The 24260-nt window shown below is 43.0% G+C and overlaps 1 protein-coding gene and 1 pseudogene across 3 annotated transcripts in view; both read right to left on the reverse strand.

Moving 5' to 3' along the window:
• Window positions 1-1001: 1001 nt before the first annotated feature.
• The window catches only part of G6PD (glucose-6-phosphate dehydrogenase), a 73703-nt gene continuing 50444 nt past the window's right edge, over window positions 1002-24260 (reverse strand). For all 3 annotated transcript variants that reach the window (XM_068248396.1, XM_068248398.1, XM_068248397.1), the window contains exons 4-13: window positions 23998-24106; window positions 14147-14364; window positions 13707-13865; window positions 13506-13631; window positions 13324-13417; window positions 12145-12331; window positions 7796-8031; window positions 7591-7667; window positions 5190-5282; window positions 1002-3678 (exon numbers count right to left, since the gene is read on the reverse strand). In XM_068248396.1, the coding sequence (XP_068104497.1) occupies window positions 3588-3678; window positions 5190-5282; window positions 7591-7667; window positions 7796-8031; window positions 12145-12331; window positions 13324-13417; window positions 13506-13631; window positions 13707-13865; window positions 14147-14364; window positions 23998-24106 (1390 nt within the window). In that variant the 3' untranslated portion in view covers window positions 1002-3587. The remainder of the gene's footprint in view (window positions 3679-5189; window positions 5283-7590; window positions 7668-7795; window positions 8032-12144; window positions 12332-13323; window positions 13418-13505; window positions 13632-13706; window positions 13866-14146; window positions 14365-23997; window positions 24107-24260) is intronic.
• LOC137529158 (5S ribosomal RNA) lies at window positions 9918-10035 on the reverse strand (annotated as a pseudogene).

Here is a 24260-nt window from a genome sequence, read left to right on the forward strand (position 1 = left end):
AACTTCCCCCTCCGTGTTTAGTGATATCACTCGGTGCTCAATCAGTGCCAATCCCACATCAATGTATGCCAAACCGCTCACCAGATGTTGCCCACCTAAGAATTCTGTGACAAGTGTTGAGGCATTGACTGCAGGTGGAAACTTCACTTAGGCTCACTGCCAGTCAATGCCTCAACACTTGCCACAGAATTCTTAGGTGGGCAACATCTGGTGAGCGGTTTGGCATACATTGATGTGGGATTGGCACTGATTGAGCACCGAGTGATATCACTAAACACGGAGGGGGAAGTTCCACCTGGTGTGTCCTGAGCGTGATAGTGAAGAGAACTAATATATATGCAGAACGTTACTACCCTATGTGAAGCTTTTATATTGCAGGTTGGAGCACAAAGCAAGTGCTTGTAGATCACCTTCAGTAGGAGACGGCACATGTCTGGAGAGTGCAGCAGTAATTTTGCATAACAATTTTCCTGAACTGGACTTTATGTAGCGATCCCAGGCACTGGTGAACTATTCATAAGATATCCATTTTGAACTGTGGCGCAGTGTTTATTAATTGTCAAAATCAGATAGACTGTTGCATAGATAAGGTCTGACAGGTCCCACCTGATTTCCAATCGTTTTTCCAAACGATTTTCTGATTATTTCTATACAAAATCTATCAGAAAAAAAGATCATATCAGATCAGATCAGACCTGTCAGAAATTATTTATTCAACCCTCTGACAGAAAATTGCATGGCGTGTACCAGGCATTAGGCTCTTTTCATCCTGCCAGGAGCAGAGTGTAGATATAACTACACCCAAATACAACTTCCCTGCTACATCCAATTCTGAATTCACATTCTCCACTGAATCTTCAATGAGCTCGGGCACTACATTAGACTGTCTTATGGGATCCTTCCAGCCTGACAGCAGACTGAAGATCTAGGTCATTACACATGTAGATTTGAAAGTGGTTCACATTAAGATTAATATAAAGAAAAAAAAAACACAATAGAAACTTTATGCAATAAAGCATTTACTAGTCCAAGAATATCAAAATAAAGGCAAAAATAAGCATACAAACACTGCAGCAACCCTGTAAATCATCTGAACTTATAAAAAAAAAAAAAGAGGCCACTAATATGTGCGCACTATTCAAAGCAGGGTTCCTGCAATTCCAGGGAAAAGCAACAGGGGGAGATATTGCCTGGTAAAGCAATAGCACGGTTGAAAAAAACTGACTAGTCTCATTGGCCACACAAAGTGCTCTATGGCAAATGTAGGCTATAAAGTACAGTGTACAAGTCTGCTCAGTAGTGGAGCAGTGCAGAGTTTAGGTTCAGTGAAATGTACTGATGAAATATACTGATACAAAGCTATGGATTTAGAGGAATACTGTAGGGGGGGGGGGGGTATCGGGTATTGCCCCCCGCAGGCATCCTGTGCCCGTGCAGCCACTCACCGATGCTCCGGCCCCACCTCTGATTCACTCCTAGAATTTCAGTCTGAGAACCACTGCGTCTGCGTTGCCATGGCTTTCAGACTTTAAAGTCTGAAATTCTAGGAGAGAACCAGAGGCAGAGCATCGGTGTGTGGCTGCACAAGCACAGGATGTCTGTGGGGGACCATTAGAAGCCCCAGGTAACTTCAACTCATTTTCCCCTGACCCCCCTACAGTATTCCTTTAAAAAAGGGTACTTCCGAGTTAAAAAAAAAAAAAAAAAAAAAAAGGGTGTCCAAACTTTTTAGGCCAAGGGCCATATTGCCGTTCTTGAGAGTGCTAGGGGGCCAAAATGAGTGAAATTAAACATAGTTTTTGCCGATTGTCTTTGGGTACATTATGCCTAATCCGTGCCCATTACTGCTGCAGGCCACTTCATGTGGCACCGCAGCTACAGCCTGCAGGCCGCATGGAATTAACAACTGTACAGGAGCTTTGGAGGCCACCAGAAATGGGTCGGTGGGCCGCATTTGACCCCCACGCCGGCCTTAGGATATACCTTTTCTAGATAATCCAAAAACTTCCCCTGCTCCCTTGAGCTCACCCTTCCAGTGCTGGGACCCTCCAAACCTATCTGATAAGGGTGTGCTGAATAGGGTCACACAGCCACACAAGTTAGTATTTGAGCGCGCAATGCAAGTGCAAGACTACTTGCGCCTGCGCAGCAACACGGTGCCACTCAAGCACAGTTTTTTCTTCTGTGCATAAACAGCTCCATGCTTCTGTGCAGATATTAGCGGTCTGTGCATCTACACAGTGCGGCATCGCTTGTACACAGGTGGGAGTGCGGCTGTGAAGAAGCAGGAGGGTCCTGGTGAGGATCAGTGGGCTGCAGTCAGAGGCTTCCCTCCAGTGAACTAACATCTTTAAACTCACAGGTTTACTTTAAAGCCTGCACTTACCATAGAAATCTGGCACCAGATTTAAGAGAAATCCCACGGTCCTTACAAAATTGCCATAAATGATAGGCAAGTGCTGCTCAACCTCTTTACAATGATAAGCTAATTTTTAACAGCATTGAAATGTAATCTACAGGCAGAGAAGAAAAGCAACAAAAAGCTGAAACTGGTCTCATCTGCAACCATGGCAACAGCATACCACGTTTTCGTTTGTAATTAGCTTGCACAGGGCAGCGGCCGTATATATGCACCAGAACTAATCCGCTGACAACAGGTATGGCCAGTGAGGTGCTAGGAATTCAGAGTTAATGCAAATTATGTGCCAATTTCACACGGCTTGGAAATGGACCAGCTGCATAAATTAGCATAACATTTGCAACAATCCAGAACTAATAAGCTTCTCATTGACCATCCCTAAATGGCTTGCTGCCTGATCCCGCTATCTCACAGATTGTTAGAAGCATCATGGAATGGCTGCGTTTTATTTTTCTCAAAGGACTAGAGGACATGATCTGCGCATGGAGGAAAAACGTTTTAACCATTTATTTAGGAAAGGGTTCTTTACAGTAAGAGTGATTAAGATGTGGAATGCATTGCCACAGGAAGTCGTTATGGCAAACTCTATACCTGCATTTAAAGGGGGCTTAGATGCTTTCCTTGCGTTGAAAGACATCCATGGCTACAATTACTAGGTAATGCCTAATGATGTTGATCCAGGGATTTTATCTGATTGCCATCTGGAGTCGGGAAGGAATTTTTCCCTTTAGGGGCTAATTGGACCATGCCTTGTAAGGGTTTTTTCGCCTTCCTCTGGATCAACAGGGATATGTGAGGGAGCAGGCTGGTGTTGTACTTTATACTGGTTGAACTCGATGGACGTATGTCTTTTTTCAACCAAAATAACTATGTAACTATGTAACAAAGTAAGCAAGCCGAAATGTTTGCCATGAATCCAGACTGAAAGCTATGACAAAAAGGAGAAGCTTTCCCGTGAAGGCTAGTGTGGAGTCTCAGGGCGGACATAGCAGAACACATGATGAAACAATATTGTAGGTCTGCATACTGCCTGCGGAATTTGTAGGAGCAGCGGAGAAATGGGTGTGGTTAGTAGGAAGTTGTGCTTTGGTCCCCTGGGAATCCCGATGCAATCTTCTAGCAGACTGGGGTCAAGTTCTATCAGGCTCAGAGCTCTGCAGGGATCCGATCACAGTTTGTGGGGATTCACCCATTTGTAGGTCCCTTCATATCTAAATCCAGCATTCTGCATCAATATGTCACTCTCCGCGGGGCCCCGGCTGAAAGGAAAAACACAGCCCACATCAGTAAGGAGGCTATGGGAATTCTCATAGCGCTACCGAGAGCTTATGAAACGGAAATCCAAGCAGAGGTCAGATACAGCAGACTAGCATACAGAAAAGTAGCAGCAGTTGCAACTTTATAAGGTAAACATTGTAGCCAGGGCTGTGTGGTCGGTACACAAATTATCCAACTCCAACTATGAAGCCAAACGACCCCAGGTACCCAAAATGGCTCCCACCAGACTCCACAGACCTGTTTGTAGCTGTATAAAATTTTGCCTACTGCAATAAAAGAGCAGTGCTGAACGCTCTCAGTTTGTGGTTATAAATGGAGGCACTGACACACGACTATGCTAAATGCACACGATGCGATTTCCCATCCGACTGACGGGAATTAGATGATCATTTCCGACATGTCCGATCTGCTCCTGTTCGATAAGGGGATTGATTTTGCGATGTTCTCATTGGAACATTGATCCTGTTAATCGATCAGGAGTAGTTTAGACATGTACACATGATATCACTTCCTGTCATATTACCCATCAATCCGACGGGAAATTGAATCATGTGTACCCAGCATAATGTCGCCCATCAAATTGGTTGCATGTATCAAGCGGACATGCCAGAAAATCTCAGGCAGATATCTGGTGCGCAGCTGTGACGGCGTACGATACTTGGACGAACACAATGGAACCCCCAGCCACTGCCCCCCCCCCCCTTAATGCTTATGTCCCATCCCCCGGTGCCCCATGTAGTTATACATTACCTGTCACACCACCCCATAGTGTCCCCCATACTTCTGCATTCTGGCCCCACGTGACTACCAGCATATTGCACCTGGAGCACGTATGCGACAAACGCGCCCCACATGCTATAACACTGGCAACCATGTGGGGGTGAAATGCGCAATTACGAGGATGGCGGCAGTGCTGACAGCAACAGGTAAAGTATAACTGCATGGGCACTTCAACATTAAGAGGACAGTGGCCAGGGGCAGCATCACAAGGCCAATTACTGAAAGATTTCATGCTGAAATAAATTGGGAATCGGCCTGCGTCTTATGGCGGCCAACAAATCTCCTTCCGATCAGATCAGAGAAAGATCTGCCTCTTGTTTGATCCGGCTGACAAAAATCGCTATATGTATGGATACCTTACCTTGTTTAACCTGCTTTACCACATGACAAGATGTGCAAGCAAGTAAAAGCTACTACTTCAACTGTAAATAGTGCTATAATAATCAACTAGTGGCTTTCATTTGCTAGCATGGCTTCCACTTCCTGGATCAGTGAAGTTTTGCAAGTTTGGAGAATCTTCTGCTCATCCCTACGTAAGATAAAGTTGCACTAAACTCCACTCCCTTGTCTTACAGATATTGGAACTGGAGCCGAGTGACTTGGCAGCAGTTTATCGATGAATAGTAAAGTGTATGACATAACAGAAGTGTTATGATGGTACATCATAGAACCACCATTCCAGCTATGTCACATGAGATCAGCGCTTGCTTACCTTCCGTATTTGTAGGGCAGGGGTTTGATCTTCTCCTTCTCCAGTTTATGCAGGATGGGGGTAAAGATCCGCCAGGCTTCTCTCAGCTCATCGCTGTAAGAAAAAGACAAACCAGTTACACGCGAAACAAAATTACAGCACAATATTTCATTGAACAGTCTGCCTGAAAACTGACTACGCCCAGCCTTGTACTGGTCTATGGAGCATTCTATCACAGAACCTAGGTCCACAGCCTCCATAGCAATGAGGCTCAGGGGATCTGACACGCCCCCCCCCTGTTCTCTTTCCCAGAACCCTCATACAGGATGTTCAGATCAGGCAGCATAATAATCATGCATGTATTCACTCCATTATGTAATATTTGTACTACTCCTAGTCCCAACTGCCAGGCCTAATATAGATGAGGGGTGGAGTCTATGGAACGTCACTCCCAGCTGATAGCACACCCCCTATGACGCTGCATGACATGGTGACAAATTACAACTATTGACTCTTGATCACATGACAGCAGTAACATTAATCTGTAATGTTGTTCCCTCCCATTAGCCTTATCCTGGCCACACACTGACAGGTATCTACAAAATCTACTAAAAGGTGTATGCGGCGGAGTCCATCAAAGCCCCAACATGGTTGTTATATAGTTTTGAACTGAAATCAATCAAAACGATCATCGCTCCGGAAAGATCTTGCTGAAAAGAGGGCGGTCAGGTGCATGGCGGTAGACTCACAATGTATCGGCGATCGTTCTTTCTACCCCTCTCCCCCCCCCCCATCTAAAATAGTGCTCCCCTGGGACTGAGAAAAGTGTTGGTAGCAGAGTGCACAATCGCCTGTCATCTGTCGGGTTCCTACTGTATCCCCTCTACACACGCTGGGGCACCTGTACCCAGAGACCTTGTGGCATGTATGTGGGTACATGATATGCTGCAAGGTCACGGGGGTCCAGGCAACCAGTAGGGATGGAAAGGACAAAGTCTATTTGCAGCGTGTGGTAGTAATAGATCAGATTTGGATCAGAGAGGGATTGGTCTGGTGGCTATCTGGAAGTGTATGGGCAGCTTAATGCTGGGTACACACTGAGATTTTCTGGTCGATTTACTGTCAGATCGATTTCCAACATGTCCGATTTGCTTTTTGATAGATTTCTGAGCATTTCCCGATCGATTTCTGTGCACTTAAATAGGAAATCGATCGGAAAACGATTGGAAAGCAAATCGAACATGTTGGAAATAATCGATCTGACAGTAAATCACTAGAAAAACTCATAGTGTGTACCCAGCATAACAGTGGAGGGCATCACTGAAGCAAATGGGCAGTGAAGACCAGCGAAGTCTCCCTGTGATGTTACCCATGCCGTAATGTGAAGCAAGTGTCCGGTTTTCTCTGAAAATGGATTGGATGCTTGAAATCAAGAAGCTTTATTGTACATTTGCTTAAAAGGTACACTATCGATAACAGTGTTCTAAATTGACAATGTACAAATAATGCCTAAGTAGCTGCGTAAACATTTTCCTACTTTTCATGTTAAATATCAGAGGCAAAAGCTGTAATTCGCAGTGTGTAGATTTTAGCTGTATTGGGATGATTCATTTGCAAACGTGTGTACCTTTGCTTCTGTATTATAGGGCCAGCGCTTTTCTTGGTAAGTTTGCATGTGAGACTACAAAGTTATATGAAAATCCTCGGGTGTCAGGTTTCACACACAATTGCAAACAAGATACATTTCTCCTCTGCTTTCTGTACAGACAGTTCATTCAGAGAGACAAGCTAGTGAGAGCTTTCTCACACACAGGGTTAACAGATGTAGTGTGAGTGGAAACACCCCCTCCCCCTCTCCTCATGGTTCACTGGTCTGTCAGATTTGGCGTCAGCGAAGTGTGAAAGGAACTTGATAACCGTAAACAAAGCGATAAGCATTCAAATGTATACACCAGTACTTATCAGCACTTCCCAAACTATTCTTATCTCAATTAAAAAAAAAAAAAAAAAAAAAAAAAGTTAATCGCTAGCGTTCCTTTAAGAAAACCCTTGCATTGCTGGTACATTCCGCTGCTGTAATCATCAGCCAGGCCAATCTGCCGCTAGCATAGTCCTGACTGGGGCTGCAGCAGCTGAACGTTTCAACTTTAAAGAGGCACTGCAGTGAGAAATATGGCAGCCTCCATATCTTTTTCCTTTTAAAGAATGCCAATACCAGTTGCCCGTCAGTCCTGGTGATCTCTTTGGCTGCAGTAGTGTCTGAATCACCCAACTGAAACAAGCATGCTGCTAATATGACCATCCAAGCAGTGTGTGAGTGTGTGTGAATGGGAGTATATATAGATAGATAGGAGAGATATCTCAGTAATTACCACAGTTGATGACACAACCACATACGCATCCCCAGATTACAGAAGCCTACCTGCGTACAAAGTGCATCTGACTCCCACAGAAGACATCCAGGATCAGCCTCTCATAAGCATCTGGCAGTTTCACATCCTGTGGAGGGAACACATGTAAGCCTACAGCCACAGCGGGAAGGTGCATTGTGGTATACTGGGTTGTGGCACAGGGAATGCAAGTCATTAAATACTGGCTGCATTTCCAATGTCATGCTCTGGAGATACCTTGTATCTGTTGCCATAGGTCAGGTCCAGCTCAGACTCCTCAGGATTGAAGAACATCCCTGGCTTTTTGGTCATCATCTTGGTGTAAACTGCTTCATCGGGCTGCACTCTGATCACCAGCTCGTTCCTTTTACACTGTCCTACGAAAATGTCTCCAGGAACTTCACGGAACTGCAGCCTCACCTCGGCCTTCCTCTCATTCAGAGCCTTCCCACAACGCATGATGAACGGGACACCTGCAGTATGACAATCACATCATAATGACCCAGAGTTCAGTACAGGGAACAGTCATGCTATGATACGGCGATGGTAGAATGACTTTTCATACAGTATGTACAAAAAAATCCTTTCAGGACCTTTTATGTGGCATACATGTGAACATGCAGTACTAATCCTACTTAAAAACTGGTGTTCAACCTATTTTCATTACAAGAGTTAATAAACCAGTACTTTAATTTTTGCTGTCAGGAAAGTCAGTCTTCAGAGGGAAGTTCTGATAGCTAATTAGAGCTCATAAAACCTCTGCACGGCTGTGCAAGAGTTTCAAACCTAGAACTCTAGCAATGCAAGATGAGTGTGATAGTGTATGATACCAATGTTAGTTACCTGGTAACATCCTTTTTAGTAACCTCCAGGACAGGTCCACCACGAGAACGACAGGCTCCTCCCAGGAACAGGAAACGTCCAGATAGAGTACTCTATAAATCTTTGTCCAACCCCTTGATCCTCAGTCAATTCCAAGTACTGTTCCTAAAAACAAAGGGGTTTTAATATTCATACTGCATATACATATACTTTTCTTGTACTTATATACACATATAAATCCTTTACTCGGGTGGGTTACGGACCTGTCCTGGAGGTTACTAAAAAGGATGTTACCAGGTAACTAACATTGGTTTTTCCATTAACCTCCAGGACAGGTCCACCACGAGAAGATGAGCAAGAATCTTACCAATTTTGGGTGGGCTGACTGCCTGCAGGATTTTCCTTCTAAATGATTGCTGCCTTGCAGACATCAGGTTCATTCTGTAGTGTCTAGAGAAGGTGCTTAGACTTAAACATGTAGCCGCTCTGCAGATTTCTTCTGGCATAGCACCCGCTCTGTAAGCCCATGAAGTGGCTGCTGCTCTGGCTGAATGGGCTCTAACTGTATTTAACACAGTATTTCCTGTAATCCTATAGGCTTCCTCTATGCATAGTTTTACCCATTTAGCTATAGATCCTTTTGACATCTTTCCGCCTCTTGTAGCACCTGAAGTGTTGACTAGCAAGGCTCTAGAACTCCTAAACTCCGCTACCCTCTCTAAGTAGCATATAAGACATCCTTTGACGTCTAACCCCGGCTCTTCTTCAAATAAACGGTAATACATCCTTAAATATTGTACAAAAAGGTTCGTCGCAACATAGGGCCTCTAACTTATTCACCCGTCTAGCCGAGGTAATAGCTATGAGAAATACAATCTTCATTGTTAGGAGTCTGAAGGGAATTTATGATATGGGTTCAAAGGTCTCTATTTTCAATACCTTCAAAACTAAGGATACATCCCAACTTTCCTATTTACCATAGGTTTCCTTCCTACTGGATTTAAAATATTGGATGATAAGGGGGTCCTTTGCTAACCCTACATCCCGAAAGGTAGATATTCCCACTACCTGTACCTTTAAGGTACTTAATGACATATTCTTTGCTACACCATCCTGTAGAAACCCTAAAACAGTCGGTACTTATTCACCCTTGAACCCTAACTCTTCCTGCCACATATTGAAGGTTTTCCAATATCCTAAGTATATTTTCCTTGTCCCTTCTTCCTACAGTCTAACAAGGTACTGATGACCCTCTCTTAAACTCCCTTTATCCTTAGAGGGGACTTCTCAGAAGCCAGGCTGACAGGTTTAGATTTGTAAAATCCGTGGAATCAGTTGGATTGGTGGAAACGCATAACCCTTGTCGAATATTCCCTCATTTGGATTCAAGGAGTAAAGCCTCCTGCACCTTGCTGTGTTAATCAATGCCGAGGTTTTTGCGTTTACCTTGATGTTCTCGGCTGCTGCGTCAATTATATAGTCTGTGGCCTTGGAAACTACTTCTAATGATTCTAGAATCTCCTCCTTAGAAGCTCCTCACCTGCAGCACCTGGGGTTCACAGCCGGTCTCCCATGCAGCTACTAACCAGGCCTGAAGCCGCTTAGCCTCCACGATCTGACGAGAGCGGCGCTTTCGGCTTAGTGTGGCCGCAGGCCTTATATACCATAGCTGGGATCTGAACCCAGTATGCAGTGTGTAGTAGCTAGTAGGTAACTGTCAACCTCTAGACCATGAAGTTCCACACTACCTTTTTAACCCCTAGAGATATAACTCTTGCTACACATGTTGTAGCTGCTGCTGGTCTAAAATTTGCACCTGCTGCTGTCCAGGCCTTTTTAAGGGCAATTCTACTTCCTTATCTTGTGGATCTTTCAGACACCCCAGATCCTCAAAGGCTAATTTGTTGTCTTTATTAACCTGTGAGAATGCTGCATCAAGGTTGGGACATCTATCCCAAGTCTTAACATCTTTTTACTTTTATGTTTAATAGGCTGAGACTCAGCATTTGGTATCTCCACGGTCGGCATGGACGTACTCGTACCTGTAATTACTGCCTCTGTTGCTGGGGGAATAGCAGAGGCAAATACTTCTCTTAATGATTTAATTGTGTCAGCCATTTCTCTTTTAACAGCTGACATTAATTCTTCCTTTAAACCCCCTGATTGTTCCTGTATTAGTTTTACTAAACAAGGTTGGCAAAACTGCTTATTATAATTATGGGCCATTTTTGCATCACAGAGCGGGCACCGCCTTCTTGGCCTTGTCGGCTCAGTAGACTCCGGGCCCTATAATAACAATCAAACAACAAAAATAATGTCATCCCTCTTTCTCAAACCAAAAGGGAAAAAACACCCTGGTGCACAAATATCAAGAGTGATAGCAACCCTGAGACCAGGAAAAGAAGGAACATGTATAAAGATATCATATACATATAATCCATCTGAAATCTATAATATATATACTCTTTGCATATAGTAGTCAAGGGAATATATCATAAAAGCCAATCATATAACTGTTATGTTGCCCATACCCTAATGGTTTACACATATATCTATGAGGTCTTAATATCCAAACATATATATACACATCTCCGTATATCTCCCCGAATAATCTGTACCAGCATTCTATTCTATGCATAGTTATACAGACCTCAGATCAGACGCTAAGCAGGCTGTTATGTTATACTGCATAGTCTCAATTTAATAACAGACCTCAGTACAGACGCGGCATAGGGCGTACAGCTCATACCATATAGGTCACCAAGCCTCCGCCACGCTTACCTTTCCTGGCTCCTGCTTAGCGTCCATCCCGCTCCGTTCAGCACACGAACTGCCGAACCATGCAGGCTTCCGGCGTCTCTTCCCCCACGCGACCGGAAGTGACGCCGCGTAAGGGCGGAAGTACGTCACGCGTACACCGCCATTGAGGGCAATCAGCTGCCTACCCTCTGGAGGCCCGCATGACTATCCACGTCACCTCCGGCGCGCCATTAGCCTCCGCTCCAGGGGAATCATGGACGCCGCGCGTGTCCTCCGGATCCACCGCAACTCGGGCAGCCAGGACAGCCATGGGAGAAGGTAACTCTCGCTTTCTCCCCACCAGACCCCAACACCTCTCTAGGCAGGTCCACCATCCGCCGCCAACCGGGTCCCAAACACACCTGGTCTGACGGACCGGCGAGCGACCAGAGCACTCCTTGTTCCCTGGAACAGGAAACGTCAACTGAGGATCAAGGGGTTGGACAAAGATTTATAGAGTACTCTATCTGGACGTTTCCTGTTCCTGGGAGGAGCCTGTCGTTCTCGTGGTGGACCTGTCCTGGAGGTTAATGGAAAAATAAGCCCTTAAAGGGTACCTCCAGCCTGATCACTCCTTCGCCGTCCTGCGCTGCCCGGATTCTCTGCAATTCACCCTGGGAAATCTTCCAGTTGGGTATTCCCCGTCGCTCTCCCATGGCCGGGAGTGTTCTGCACCTGTGCAGTAGTACTGCATGATGGGGCCACGCATGCGCAGTACACCCTGGAATGGTGGACTTTCCGGGGCAAATTGGAGGATACAGGAGGCGCAGAAGGACGGCGAGGGAGCAATCAGCCTGGAGGAAGTGCCAGGTATGTATATTTTTTTTCCACCATCTCAGGCTAACTTTAACCTGCCTACTTCTATAAGGATGCATATTCACTTTAGACACTTTATGAAACACCACATCAGTAAGCTGTGGGAATAGAACCATTACAGAAGGAGACAGCACAGAACAAGCACTTACCATCCCACCTCTCATTCTGTACATGCAGCACAGCTGTGGCAAATGTTGGGGTGAAGGATCCTTTAGGTACAGTGGGATCATCCAGGTAGCCCTTCTGAGCCTCTCCTTGCCCTTCTGGGTCCCCCACATACTGGCCAAGAACAATGTTTTCCAGAGTCAGCTCAGGAACACACTTCAGTACTTTCACCTGGGAAGAGGCCAAAGAGGAAATACAAATATAAATAATTCACTGTAAATTAGCTTCAGTATCATTTAAAATGAGCTTTAGGTTATACCTGGGCATGGCTGTATTAGGAGTTTTTTGTTTTAGATTTTATAACTTGGCCATTTTTCTTACATTTTAAAACCCACCCAGCCCCTCAACCATCACCAATATTATTAAAGTCTAAGTACCATCTTTTTTTTTTATATATATTGTGGAACCCACTGTCATGTGATCATAAACAAATTCCCCCCCATATCTTCAGTCTATTGACATGTCTGTACATCATTGGGCTTCTTATTGTTGCCTGAGGGTTCAAGTACCAATACCTGCAGGAGACAATGCGAATACCTGAGAATTGTAATCGCTCAACAACGCAAAAATGTCCAGTGAAAAATATGCGTTTATTGCGTAAAAATTGCTAGCTATCGTTTTTTGCGTTTGTAAGTGTGAACGGGGCCTAAGCACCCTTTCTTTCCCTGGAAATTATCCTGCTTTGTAATTGCTACCATGTCCCCCCCCCCCCCCTCCCATTCCTTATTTACAGAAGTCACAAATGCAATCTTCACACATTCCCTCTGGATAAGCTCTTTGAAGAAGTTGTCCTAAATACCCACCCCCTCTGTTGATGAAAAAGGTATGGTTTACTTATTGGTAATGTGTGCAATAAAACAATTACTTAAGTCCTTAGGTGCCTGAAACTTCTGGTCAGGCAGTCTGTCTGAAGTAGGCCAATAAAACCTGTGCTAAACTTTAAATATAAAAATTGTTGGCATGCATTTTTAATGTGCTATGGCAATGCTAAAAATGGTGCTCGGATCATTAAGCCATAGAACACTGTCTGGTCCCGGGATAAGGCCCTCCCCCACTCTGCTGACTGGTCTGTGAGGTACAGCAATACTGATGATATTCTGCTTTACCCAACTTTGGTTCATGCACAAGACGCAATACATCCTTCAGTAAAAAGACACATTTACCTTCTCATCACGCACGTCATCAGAGTTGGTTGACACAGGTTTCTCCATGGCCACTAAGCACAACATCTGCAGCAAGTGGTTCTGCATCACATCTCTAGAGAACAAAGGCACACAAAAGAGGTGAACCATCACATGGACCAAGTGATGGAATGCTAGAGCCGTTACACTGGTTACATCATTACCTGATAATTCCAAACTCATCAAAGTATCCTCCACGACCCTGTGTGCCAAATGGTTCCTTAAATGTCAAAACTACGGAGGCAATGTGATCCCGGTTCCAGAGTGGGCCAAATATCCGGTTCCCAAACCTGAAGAAAGTCAGAGGTTCAGGGGAAGCCAAAAGTTGCAACTAGGCAGGTGGGAGTTTGGCCTCTGGATCTTACCTGAGCACCATGAGGTTCTGTACCATCTCCTTGCCCAGATAGTGGTCAATACGGTAGATCTGGTTCTCCTGGTATAGTGCAGAGATGTGCTCAGATAACTTGTTTGAGCTTTCTAGGTCCTTCCCAAATGGTTTCTCTACGATCACCCTATTCCAACCCCTGTATAATAACGAAAGACAAGAAACTACAGATTAACTCAATAGAATGAAGTGCAAGTAACAACTCAATTATCATGAAGTAGACAAACTGAAAAAGTTGTGTGTGTGTGGGGTCAGCACAGACTGAATCTCTTTGGCAAGGCTGCAGCCTATGGCAATGACAGGTTTTTGCTGCATGAAGTTGCCAGGTTCTGGGCTATCCGACATCAGTCAATTAAGCCAGAAGACATCACATACCCAACTCATATACTGTATATAATTGGATGTAAATTCCCTGCTTACACTGCGCTCATGCAAGTAGATCGTATGTTCCGAGTCACATCATGATACACGCTGGGCGGCACTGCCAAATAGAACAAGCGGTTTGCCTTCGTCCCGTTGGGCAGCGACTGCAAATGCTTGTTCAGTGCTTTGAAAGAGTTTTCATCTGAGTATTGTCCAGATACATAAGAGTTCCTCTTAAAGAATGTGTCCAATTTCTCTGCATCATTTTGTGCAGCCTGTAAGACAAAGAAAAAAAAACAACTGAATCTGAAATTCAAAAAGGAAAAAACTATGTGTGCCACATGGTGGCGCTGCAGCACTCCATAGTCCACGTCAAACAGACATTGCTATGCACAAACAAGCAGTCTAGCCTAGTCTCTGCTCAGGCAACATCCCTTATGCTGGGAATACCCAGTGCGTTTCCACTGCTCGATTCTGCCGCCTGATCGATTCCCCGCTCATCCCCGCGGGCGATTCTCTTCACTTCTGCTTGTTTTCCTTATCTGTTTCTATTGTCCCCCATGCGGAATCTAGCGCTGAATCGACCGGGCGGGTGATCTGACTTATCGGAAATTATCACTTGAGCCATCTAAATGGCTCAATCCAGTATTCCTAGCATCGAGCCTTATCTACACAGTACAATTTCCCATAAGATAGATGATCTATTCGATAGATCTAATAAGAAATTGTTTCAGATCAATTTTGCGATAGATTTTGCTTTGATAAGTACCCTAAATCTATTAGAAAATCGAATGCAATCCTATTGGACATGTTGGAAATTATCTAAAGCCCCATCTATACGGTACAATTTTCCATCAGATCGGATTATACGGATCTATTCGATAATTTCCAACTTGTTCAATTGGATTGCATTAGATTTTGCAATAGATTTGGGGTACTTAAAGCAAAATCTATTGCAAAATTGATCTGAAACCATTTGGACGTCTAATAGATCAGTCTGATGGAAAATTGTATCGTGCAGATGAGGCTTAATAGATCCGTCTAATAGATCCAATCTGACGGGAAAATTGTACCGTGTAGATGAGGCTTAAATACCATTTCAGCCATCTAGTTGCTAACAGAAATTTAAAAAACGCAGTACAATATCAGATTTTAAGATTTTTACAATGCACTTCTGAGTCATGAGATTTTCACTGGGTTCTAGTACCAGAAGTCAGAAACCGGTTGTCTGCATGTTGGGTTGATGTAGCTCAGTAAAATTTAAAGGGGAACTGAAGTGAGCCTGATATGGTGGCTGCCATATTTATCTCCTTTTAAACAATACCAGTTGCCCGGCTGTCCTGCAGATCTATTTGGCTACAATAGTGTCTGAATAAAATCACACCAGAAACAAGCATGCAGCTAATATTTTCAGATCTGACAATGTCAGAGACACCTGATCTGCTGCATGCTTGTTCAGGGGCTATGGCTAAAAGTAGAGGCAGAGGATCAGCAGGATAGCCAGGCAACTGGTATTGCTTGAAAGTAAACAAATGTGAGCTGCTGTGGAGAGGATGTGAGGATCTGCTGCCCGGCTTCCTGGTTGTGACATGTTTCCGTTTCCACCCTCCGCACATCGCTCCGGCGTTTGGAGGAAGGTGCACTCTGGAGGGAGGTGCGCTGTCTGACGCTGTCTGATGCTGTCTGATGCCCACGTATGCCCACATATGCGCGTGTTATGCACGTGCTATACTGCCGGCTGATGCCCGCCTGAAGAGCCCGCCCGCCCGCGGAGTGGATGCACAATTGGAAGTAAACTCACTCAAGTAAACTCACTTGATGCCGCATGTTGCCCGTCTGTCTCCTGCTTGTCTCCGGCTTGTCTCGTACCTGCTCCGCCAGCTTTGCTATTTTCCCCCTGTTTCAAGCCTGTTTCAAGCCTGTCTCAACCTGACCTTCTGTGTCGCAGTGTCCCCGCTGCGTCTCCTTTTCCGGCCCCTGTCTTCGCCCTTGCCTCCGCTTTCACCTCCAGTGTCTTCAGTGCCTTCGTCTCTGCCCTCTGCCCTCGTCTCTGCCAGGCTGTCATCGGCTGTGTCATCGGCTGTTATCGGCTGTGGATCTCCGGCTCTCCGGCTCCTCCGGCTCCTGGTCTCCGGATCTTTGGTGATCTCTAGCTATTAGCCACATTAGTTTCATTGCCTGCGTGTTCTGCATGTCGCAGAGGCTACTAGAAACTACTGGAAGCTACTGGACTGGTATCGTATTGAGGGGGGTTACGAGGGGGAAGACGTGGATGATATATTGCTATGTTGCTATATTGCTATATTGATGCTACATGCTGCGTGATATGTACTGATGCTGCTATACGATGTTACATGTTACATGTTACATAGTGCTACACAATGCTGATGTTTATCCAATTGACTGCTGCTGCTGCATAACTAAGACTGCTGTCTTGTTACTGGTTGGGGTGTCCTGGTGCTGTCACTGAGGAGGCGTTGCAGGGTTGCAGGGTTGCAGGGTACAATACAACGCTATATAATGCTATACAATACAATGCTAATGCTATCCAATTGACTGCCGCTGCATAATCGAGACTTAAATTGCTGTAGCTGTTATACCTTGCTGCTGTGGATACTCTGGTATCTTTAACTAAGAGCTAATTAAAGGGAGCTAGGTATAGTTCCCTCGTTTGAATTTTCTGTGGGCTGGCTAATGGTTGGGTAGGACTGTAGGATTGAAATTCCGGTATGGCCACAGGTACAAGGAAAAATAAGGGAATCCAACCCGAAAAGGGCTTACACAATTTTGGTTTTGGTGCAGGGGGGATGGGTAATGGGGAAGACCCCTCAAGTAAACCAGAAACCCCGAATAGAAAAACTGAAGGCATGTTCTCACCCCGAGGGTCTGTAACGCCACAGGACATTAATAAACACATCAAAAAAAATTTCAGAAATTTGTGAGGTGGTTCAAAAATCAGCCAAAGAAAATCAAGGGCGGGGAGAAAAAAACACGAAGGAAACCCAACAAGTAAACTTAAAAGAAGTACAACACATAACATCACAATCAACCGAAAATGGTGCTAGCCAGATAGCAGGTGAAAATAGCTATCAAAAAGGCCCTATGCCAGACATAAATATAAGGGAGTTAATGGAGGAATTTTCAACAAAGTTAAAGGTGACTATGGTTGAGACAGTGCAATCCACAATTAAAGAAGCCGTGAGTAGTGAATTTAAAATCATTAAGGAGGAGCTACATCAGCTCATGGATAGAATGGACAGGCTGGAGAAAAACCTGGAGGACATGGTTAAAACTACCAGCAAACAATCGAACGAATTAGCAACACAAAAAAAAATTCTAAAAGAAATTACGTTAAAAATAGATGATCTTGAAAACAGGAGCCGCAGAAATAATAAAATTAGAGGCTTTCCTTCAAATATACCGGCTAAGGAACTACCCTCACTAGCACAAGAACTTTTCAGAGATCTCTTGAATAAAGATGCTGACAATAAAATCGTGATTGACAGGATTCACAGGATCGGCAGAGAAAGATCACAAAAAAAGGGGAAAAGTACAGATATCCTATGTAGGATTCATTTTTTCCATGAAAAGGAAGAAATCCTAAATAAGGCCCGCTCACTGAGCAACTTGGAATTCAAGGGGTGGAAAATTGAGCTTTTCCCTGACCTTTCAAAACGAACTATTGATCGTAGAAGACAATTGAAACCATTACTGGAGGCAATCACAAAAAAGGAGGGGCAATACAGTTGGGGATACCCCTTCTCTCTGAGAGCAACGGTAGACGGGAATACATATAATTTGACAGATGGAGAACCCTTAGCAAATATCCAAAAGGCATTAAAATTACCCACAATACATATCCCGGGTTGGGAAGACACTTAGACACAATATATGTCTTAGGGATAGGGAAGGGATTAATGGGGGGGGGGGGTGGTAGGAATAAGTGTCATACTAGGTAGCGGGGGCTCTATCCCTGTTATCACTTTTTTGTTTGACAGGTTTAGAAGAGTCCGACACAAGAAATCAACAGGGTTGATTGAGAGGACTAGATCAAAAAAGTGATTGTTGGTTGTGTAAGATGTATGTTTTAAGGATGACTGGAGCATGTATGTGGCAGGATGGATGTATAGTTTATGCCCTGGAGCCCCTCCCCCAGCCTGCATCTCCTCTTACCCATCATTTTGCATTCTCCTCCAGCCGAGGTTTACTGCTTTTAAAAATAAATAAAGATGTGTGAATTAAAAATTCTTTCTATGAATGTAAAAGGAGCCAACTCAGGCTGCAAAAGAGGAAGGATTATTAATGTATTGTTAAAGAATAAAATCGATATCGCATTTATACAGGAGACGCATTTTCAGGTAGGGAAGGCCCCAAAAATTTTCGATAAAAGATATAAGGAGTGGATCAATAACCCTAATCACCTCAAAAAAACCTGTGGTGTAGCAATTATTATAAGAACAGGTCTTGATTTTTCTGTTGATAAAATATATAAGGACACATATGCCAGGGAACTTATTGTACTGGGGAAGGTAAAGGGGGAACCTGTAACACTTGCTAATATATATGCACCAAATAGAGGCCAAGCGGCTGCTGTAATTAATTTTATTAATAAAGTTATAAATAAAGCAAAAGGGACTATAATTTTAGGGGGTGATTTTAATCTACCGCTAAACCCGGAACATGATACTTCAAAGGGTAAGTCATATTTGTCCAAAAATGAAATAGATGAAGTTCAAAAAACTATTAATGATAATAGAATGGTGGACATTTGGAGGATTAAAAATCCTAATGAAAGAGATTACACTTATTTTTCGCATGTCCATCAAAACTATTCAAGAATTGATTATTTTTTAGTCCAGCAGGATACTATAATGTCAGTGACAGACGTAAAAATAGGACAAATCACGTTTTCGGACCACGCACCGGTGATAGTAACTATATTATTAGGGAAAAGACTTATGGTAAGTAAACAATGGAGATTAGATGCCTCCCTATTAGACAGTACAGATCATATGCAACAGGTTGCGAACGCTATTAAAGACTTTATAGAATTGAATGAAAAATCTGTCTCCTCATATGGTATCCTGTGGGACACTCTAAAATGCGTTATTAGAGGAACTTTGATCAGTATTAAAAGTAAAATGAACAAAGAAAAAAATAACAAGATTAATAATCTATTAACATCGCTTCAACATGCAGAATGTGAACATAAAAAATGTGCAACTATTAAAACTCTGTCAATAGTGACTGAACTTAGAACAGAACTTAATGGCCTTTTGGATAGTAAATGTTCATTAGAACATAAAAAATTAAAGAAGCAATATATGTTGGGGAAAAATAAATCAGGGAAAGTCCTGGCGGACCTCCTGAAAGATAAAGGGAAATCTAGTTTTATCCACCACATAATTGATAAAAAAGGCACAATAATACATGACACTAAACAGATTTCAAGAGAATTTTCTAAGTTCTATAACGAACTATATAATATGGATGAGTCAAAATTGCTAAACCCCAAAGATTTCTTGGATAAAATAAAACTCCCAAAGATAAGTCTGAAAGATAAATTAGAACTGGAATCCCCGATCTCCCTGGCCGAGTTCTGCAGGACTGTAAGGGAACTGCCCAAAAAAAATGTCCGGGCCCTGACGGATTCAATGCCGAGTTTTATCAATCATTTACAGACATTTTAGCACCGCTATTCTGTAAACTTGTGAATAATAACGAAAACTGTACAGTTTTTTCGAATGAATCAAACCGAGCAACTATTACGCTGATTCCGAAAGGGGATAAACAGAACCCAAGTTGTGCGCAATTTAGACCAATTTCTCTCATAAATTGCGATGTAAAAATCTACGCTAAAATATTATCAAATAGATTAAATAAAATAATTGGTAATCTCTTGGGGAATCAACAATCAGGTTTTATTAAAAATAAACAAACTAAGGATAATATATATACCGCAATTAATTTGATCCAAAAATGTAGAACAAGAGGGAAAGAGGCAGTGGTGATCGCAGTTGATGCCGAAAAGGCATTCGATCGCATTTCAAGAGGCTTTATCTTTGCAGCCCTGGAGGAATTCGGACTGGGACCAATATTTATTGGGAACATAAGGAAGTTGTATAGTAATCAAAGTGCAGGTGTTAAGGTAAATAACCAGACCAGTGACATATTTTCTATCTCCAATGGGGTTAGACAGGGATGTCCCCTGTCCCCCACATTATTTAATCTTGGCATTGAAACAATTATTCAAACCATTCAACAAGATAATGATATTAGAGGTATAAAAACGAAACAAGGCGAAATGAAGATATTGGCTTATGCCGATGATCTACTTTTGACCTTGACGGATCCACTCAGCTCGACTATAAAATGCCGTGATAAGTTTATTCTCTTTGCAAAATACTCAAATTTTAAACTGAATAAAGAGAAAACGGAGATATTAAATATAGGCTGCCCGATGAAACTTATAGAAGAGATAAAACAAAGTAGTGAATTTAGATGTAATAATTACTCGATTAAATACTTAGGTATTAATCTTACCAGTAACCTGGATTTACTTTTTAAGAGTAATTTTTTAAAAATAATGGATGAAAGTAAAAAAAAACTGAGATCTTGGGATCGCCCATGTTTCAATGTAATTGGTAGGATCAGCATCATCAAAATGCTGATCCTCCCCAAACTTATTTTTCTGTTGCAGAGTTTACCGATAGCCATCCCCACTGCATGGTTCCAGAACTGGCACAAGACATTTCAGAATTTTATTTGGAGTAACACTAAGCGTAGAATAAACTACAAACTGACCATGAAAAGAAAAGATCAGGGCGGACTGGCTGCCCCAAATCTATATAACTATTATAAAAGCGTACATCTGACAAGAATCCTAGAATGGAAAATAGAGATTACCTCCGATACAAATAGGAGGATTTGGCCACGGCTGGAGGAGGAGGAATCTGACTTGGATCTTGTTTTTACCTGGATTCCTAAAAACATTAAAAAGGTATATAACTTATCGTCCCATCCACTGATTAAACCAACTTTAAAGTCATTGCTCTGGATAATTGAAAAATGGCAGGAGAATATGGGGTTATCTCCCATGACAACTCTGCGAGATAATCCAGACTTCCCCCCAGGTCTTGACCCAGCCTGGTTTGGCAAACATAATATAAGTCGGGAAACACGCCTTATTGATATCAGGGGTAGCCGTGTTCTGGGAATTAAATCGATCTTTGAGGATAGTAATGAGGTTAGTTTATGGGGTTCTGCCCAGATTCACAGCTTTACTCGAAAATGGATTTCATTGTGTGCCCAAAGGGTGGAACTGAATAATTTTGAAAAACATTTTTATTTGGGGGAAAAAATGAATAGATCAATCTCTAGGCTATACTCAAATATCTGTGCTGCGGATCATAGCCAGGATCTCCCGGCGTATTGTAAAAAATGGGAAAGAGAGTTGGGGTTTAGTCTGGAAGGGTCTTGGCCACAAATATGGGCAAATAATTTTAAAATTCAAGATCCAAGGCTACAATTGATACAATTTAAAACAATTGGTAGATGGTATATCACACCACTTCGTATTAGTAAATTTGCAAGATGCAAGGTGATGTGCTGGAGATGTGGACAGGGGGATGGAGATACCCTACATATGTGGTGGGGGTGCCCGATAGTCAAAAAATTCTGGGATGATATTTGCCTCCTGGCTGAGAGATTACTAAAAGAAAAATTTGAGCTTACACCAGAAGAAGCAATCTTCAGTTATATAGACACAAAAAAAAAGTCCCGGATGCTTATTGATCAAAGAATATGGCACAATAGTGGCCAAAAGTATTATTGTTAATAATTGGAAAAATCCGACCACTTTGGATATAGGGGAATGGTTTGTTGGGATGGATGAATTGTGTAGGAATGAGGGGTTGGGACATGCGGCCAACCTTGAAGAAGTGTGGAGAAGCCTCACAACTAACTTTAGTTAGATTACCTGAAAGAGAGTGACTGGGGAGAGGAGAGGGGCAAGTGTAAGTGGGTATGGTTGTATGTGTGTAGGATGTGTCTTTGAGAAGGATAGTTAAAATACCAGACTCAGCAGCAGTCGTTTATTGGTGAGGTAGGGTGTGAAAAGAAAGATCTATGAGGCTTGTATATAACTACTACCAAACTATGATGATCGCACAATTCAGTTTAGGGGCATGGCAAGGAAGGGGTATTGCCAATGTCACATATAACTGATTACTCATGAATTTGGGTCTGTGTGCTGAGTTTGAAAAAAAAAAAAAAAAAAAAAAAAAAAAAAAAGAAAAAAAAAGAAAGTAAACAAATATGGCAGCCTCCACATTTCTCTCACTTCAGTTGCCCTTTAACGCTGTAGGCATGCTATACACCAGTGGTTCTGGATGTAAGCCTGTCTTTAGGGTCATAAAGAAATAATTTGCATATTCAGTAGTGTTTCATTATCGGAAACCAGAGTCATTCACTTAAGGCTGGATTATCGCAAAGACCTTCGGTTTTAAGGCGGCAAACCACACTAAGCATTGCATTTTAGTAGGAGGGCTTTTTGGTCTCCTTTAGGCCTATACCTCCCTAGTGGTTTTGGGTCACCCCGAGCTGCTTGGGTATTCTTATATAGCATTTTTGTATTCCTAGAACAGAACAAATGCTCCAAGAATGCAGCAGAATCGACATTTACGCAAAATCAGATCACACTGGTGTAAAAGGGTTCAGATCGCACTGGTATAAAACGGTTTCAACAATTTCCATCATTTTGCAGATGTCCTTGGGTTTTGGGATTCTCAAATAATAATCCTAGCATATGTATAGCGCTTTATTCCTGTTGGACTCAAAGCGCTCAAGAGCTGCAGCCACTAAGGGAGCACTCAAGAGGCCCCCCTGCAGTGTTAGGAAGTCTTGCCCAAGGACTCCTTACTGAATAGGTGCTGGATTACTGAACAGGAAGAGACTGGATTCGAACCCTGGTCTCCCATGTTAAAGGCAGAGCCCTCAGGGCCTGTTTCCACTATGAAGTGATGTGAGTGCAGCTACCTAGCCGCATCGCATCACTTCCGCTGCCCTTCATGTCACTTCCGCATCAGGAGATGCGGAAGTGCATGGAGGGGACGGCGGGCGGATGTGCAAGAATCTCCAGCATGGAAACTGTTCCATTGCCATGTGTTGGTTACAGGACACCCGCAGTGCAATGCAGCTATGTAATGGAAATGGGCCCTTAAAGAGACACTGAAGCGGAAAAAAAAATATGATATAGTGAATTGGTTGTGTACTATGAATAATTACTAGAAGATTAGCAGCAAAGAAAATATTCTCATACTTTTATTTTCAGGTATATAGTGTTTTTTCTAACATTGCATCATTCTCTAATATGTGCAGATTACACAACACTCAGCATTCAAAATGATTCTTTCAGAGCAGTAAACAGTTCACTTACAGTTGAGATAATAAAAGTCAGATAACAGCCCTCTCCACGACTAACTTAGTCGGAGAGCTTAATGGCTTGCTTGCATAGAGATAACAACTGGAGTTTCTCAACTCTTCCTGTGCTGGAAACAATTACACTGATGTATCTGATCTTAATGTTTTATTTCTTAGCTGTACTACACATACAAATCATATCATAATTTTTTTTTCGCTTCAGTGTCTCTTTAACCTGTACACTATCCAGCCATAAATGGAGCAAATTCTCTTCTTTGGGAACCTGAATGAATACAGGAAGGTGTTGTAAAGCTTTCATTCCACCATATTTTACAGTATCAATCACTAAGCAAATCTGTTGGAAAACCCTCCTATGCTGCATGCCACTGTTCTGTATTGGCAGATGGATGAAGATGTTTTTCTGTATAAAGGCCTTATCTCCAGTTTAGCCCCTCTGGTGGTTCCTGGGTATCCATAAGTAACATTACCTTAAAGTAAGGTTCGCTCTGCTTCCGGATGTCCTGCACACCGAATTTGGAGCGGGCATAACCCACAATATAGGTATCTTCAGGGAGCAGCCCATCATTATACAGCCACCTGCAGCAAAGCAAAGCCAGTCAATCACCTCTGTACTTTATACCACTTTACATAAGATGCCATCAGGCTTCAGGAGAACTACAAATTGTGTTGCAATGCATCACTCTTCAGTGCCCCACGCTGGAACATGGATTACAGTTCTGGATTACGCTTA

This window comes from Hyperolius riggenbachi, chromosome 8, assembly GCF_040937935.1.
Source record: "Hyperolius riggenbachi isolate aHypRig1 chromosome 8, aHypRig1.pri, whole genome shotgun sequence".
Classification (NCBI taxonomy): Eukaryota; Metazoa; Chordata; class Amphibia; order Anura; family Hyperoliidae; genus Hyperolius; species Hyperolius riggenbachi.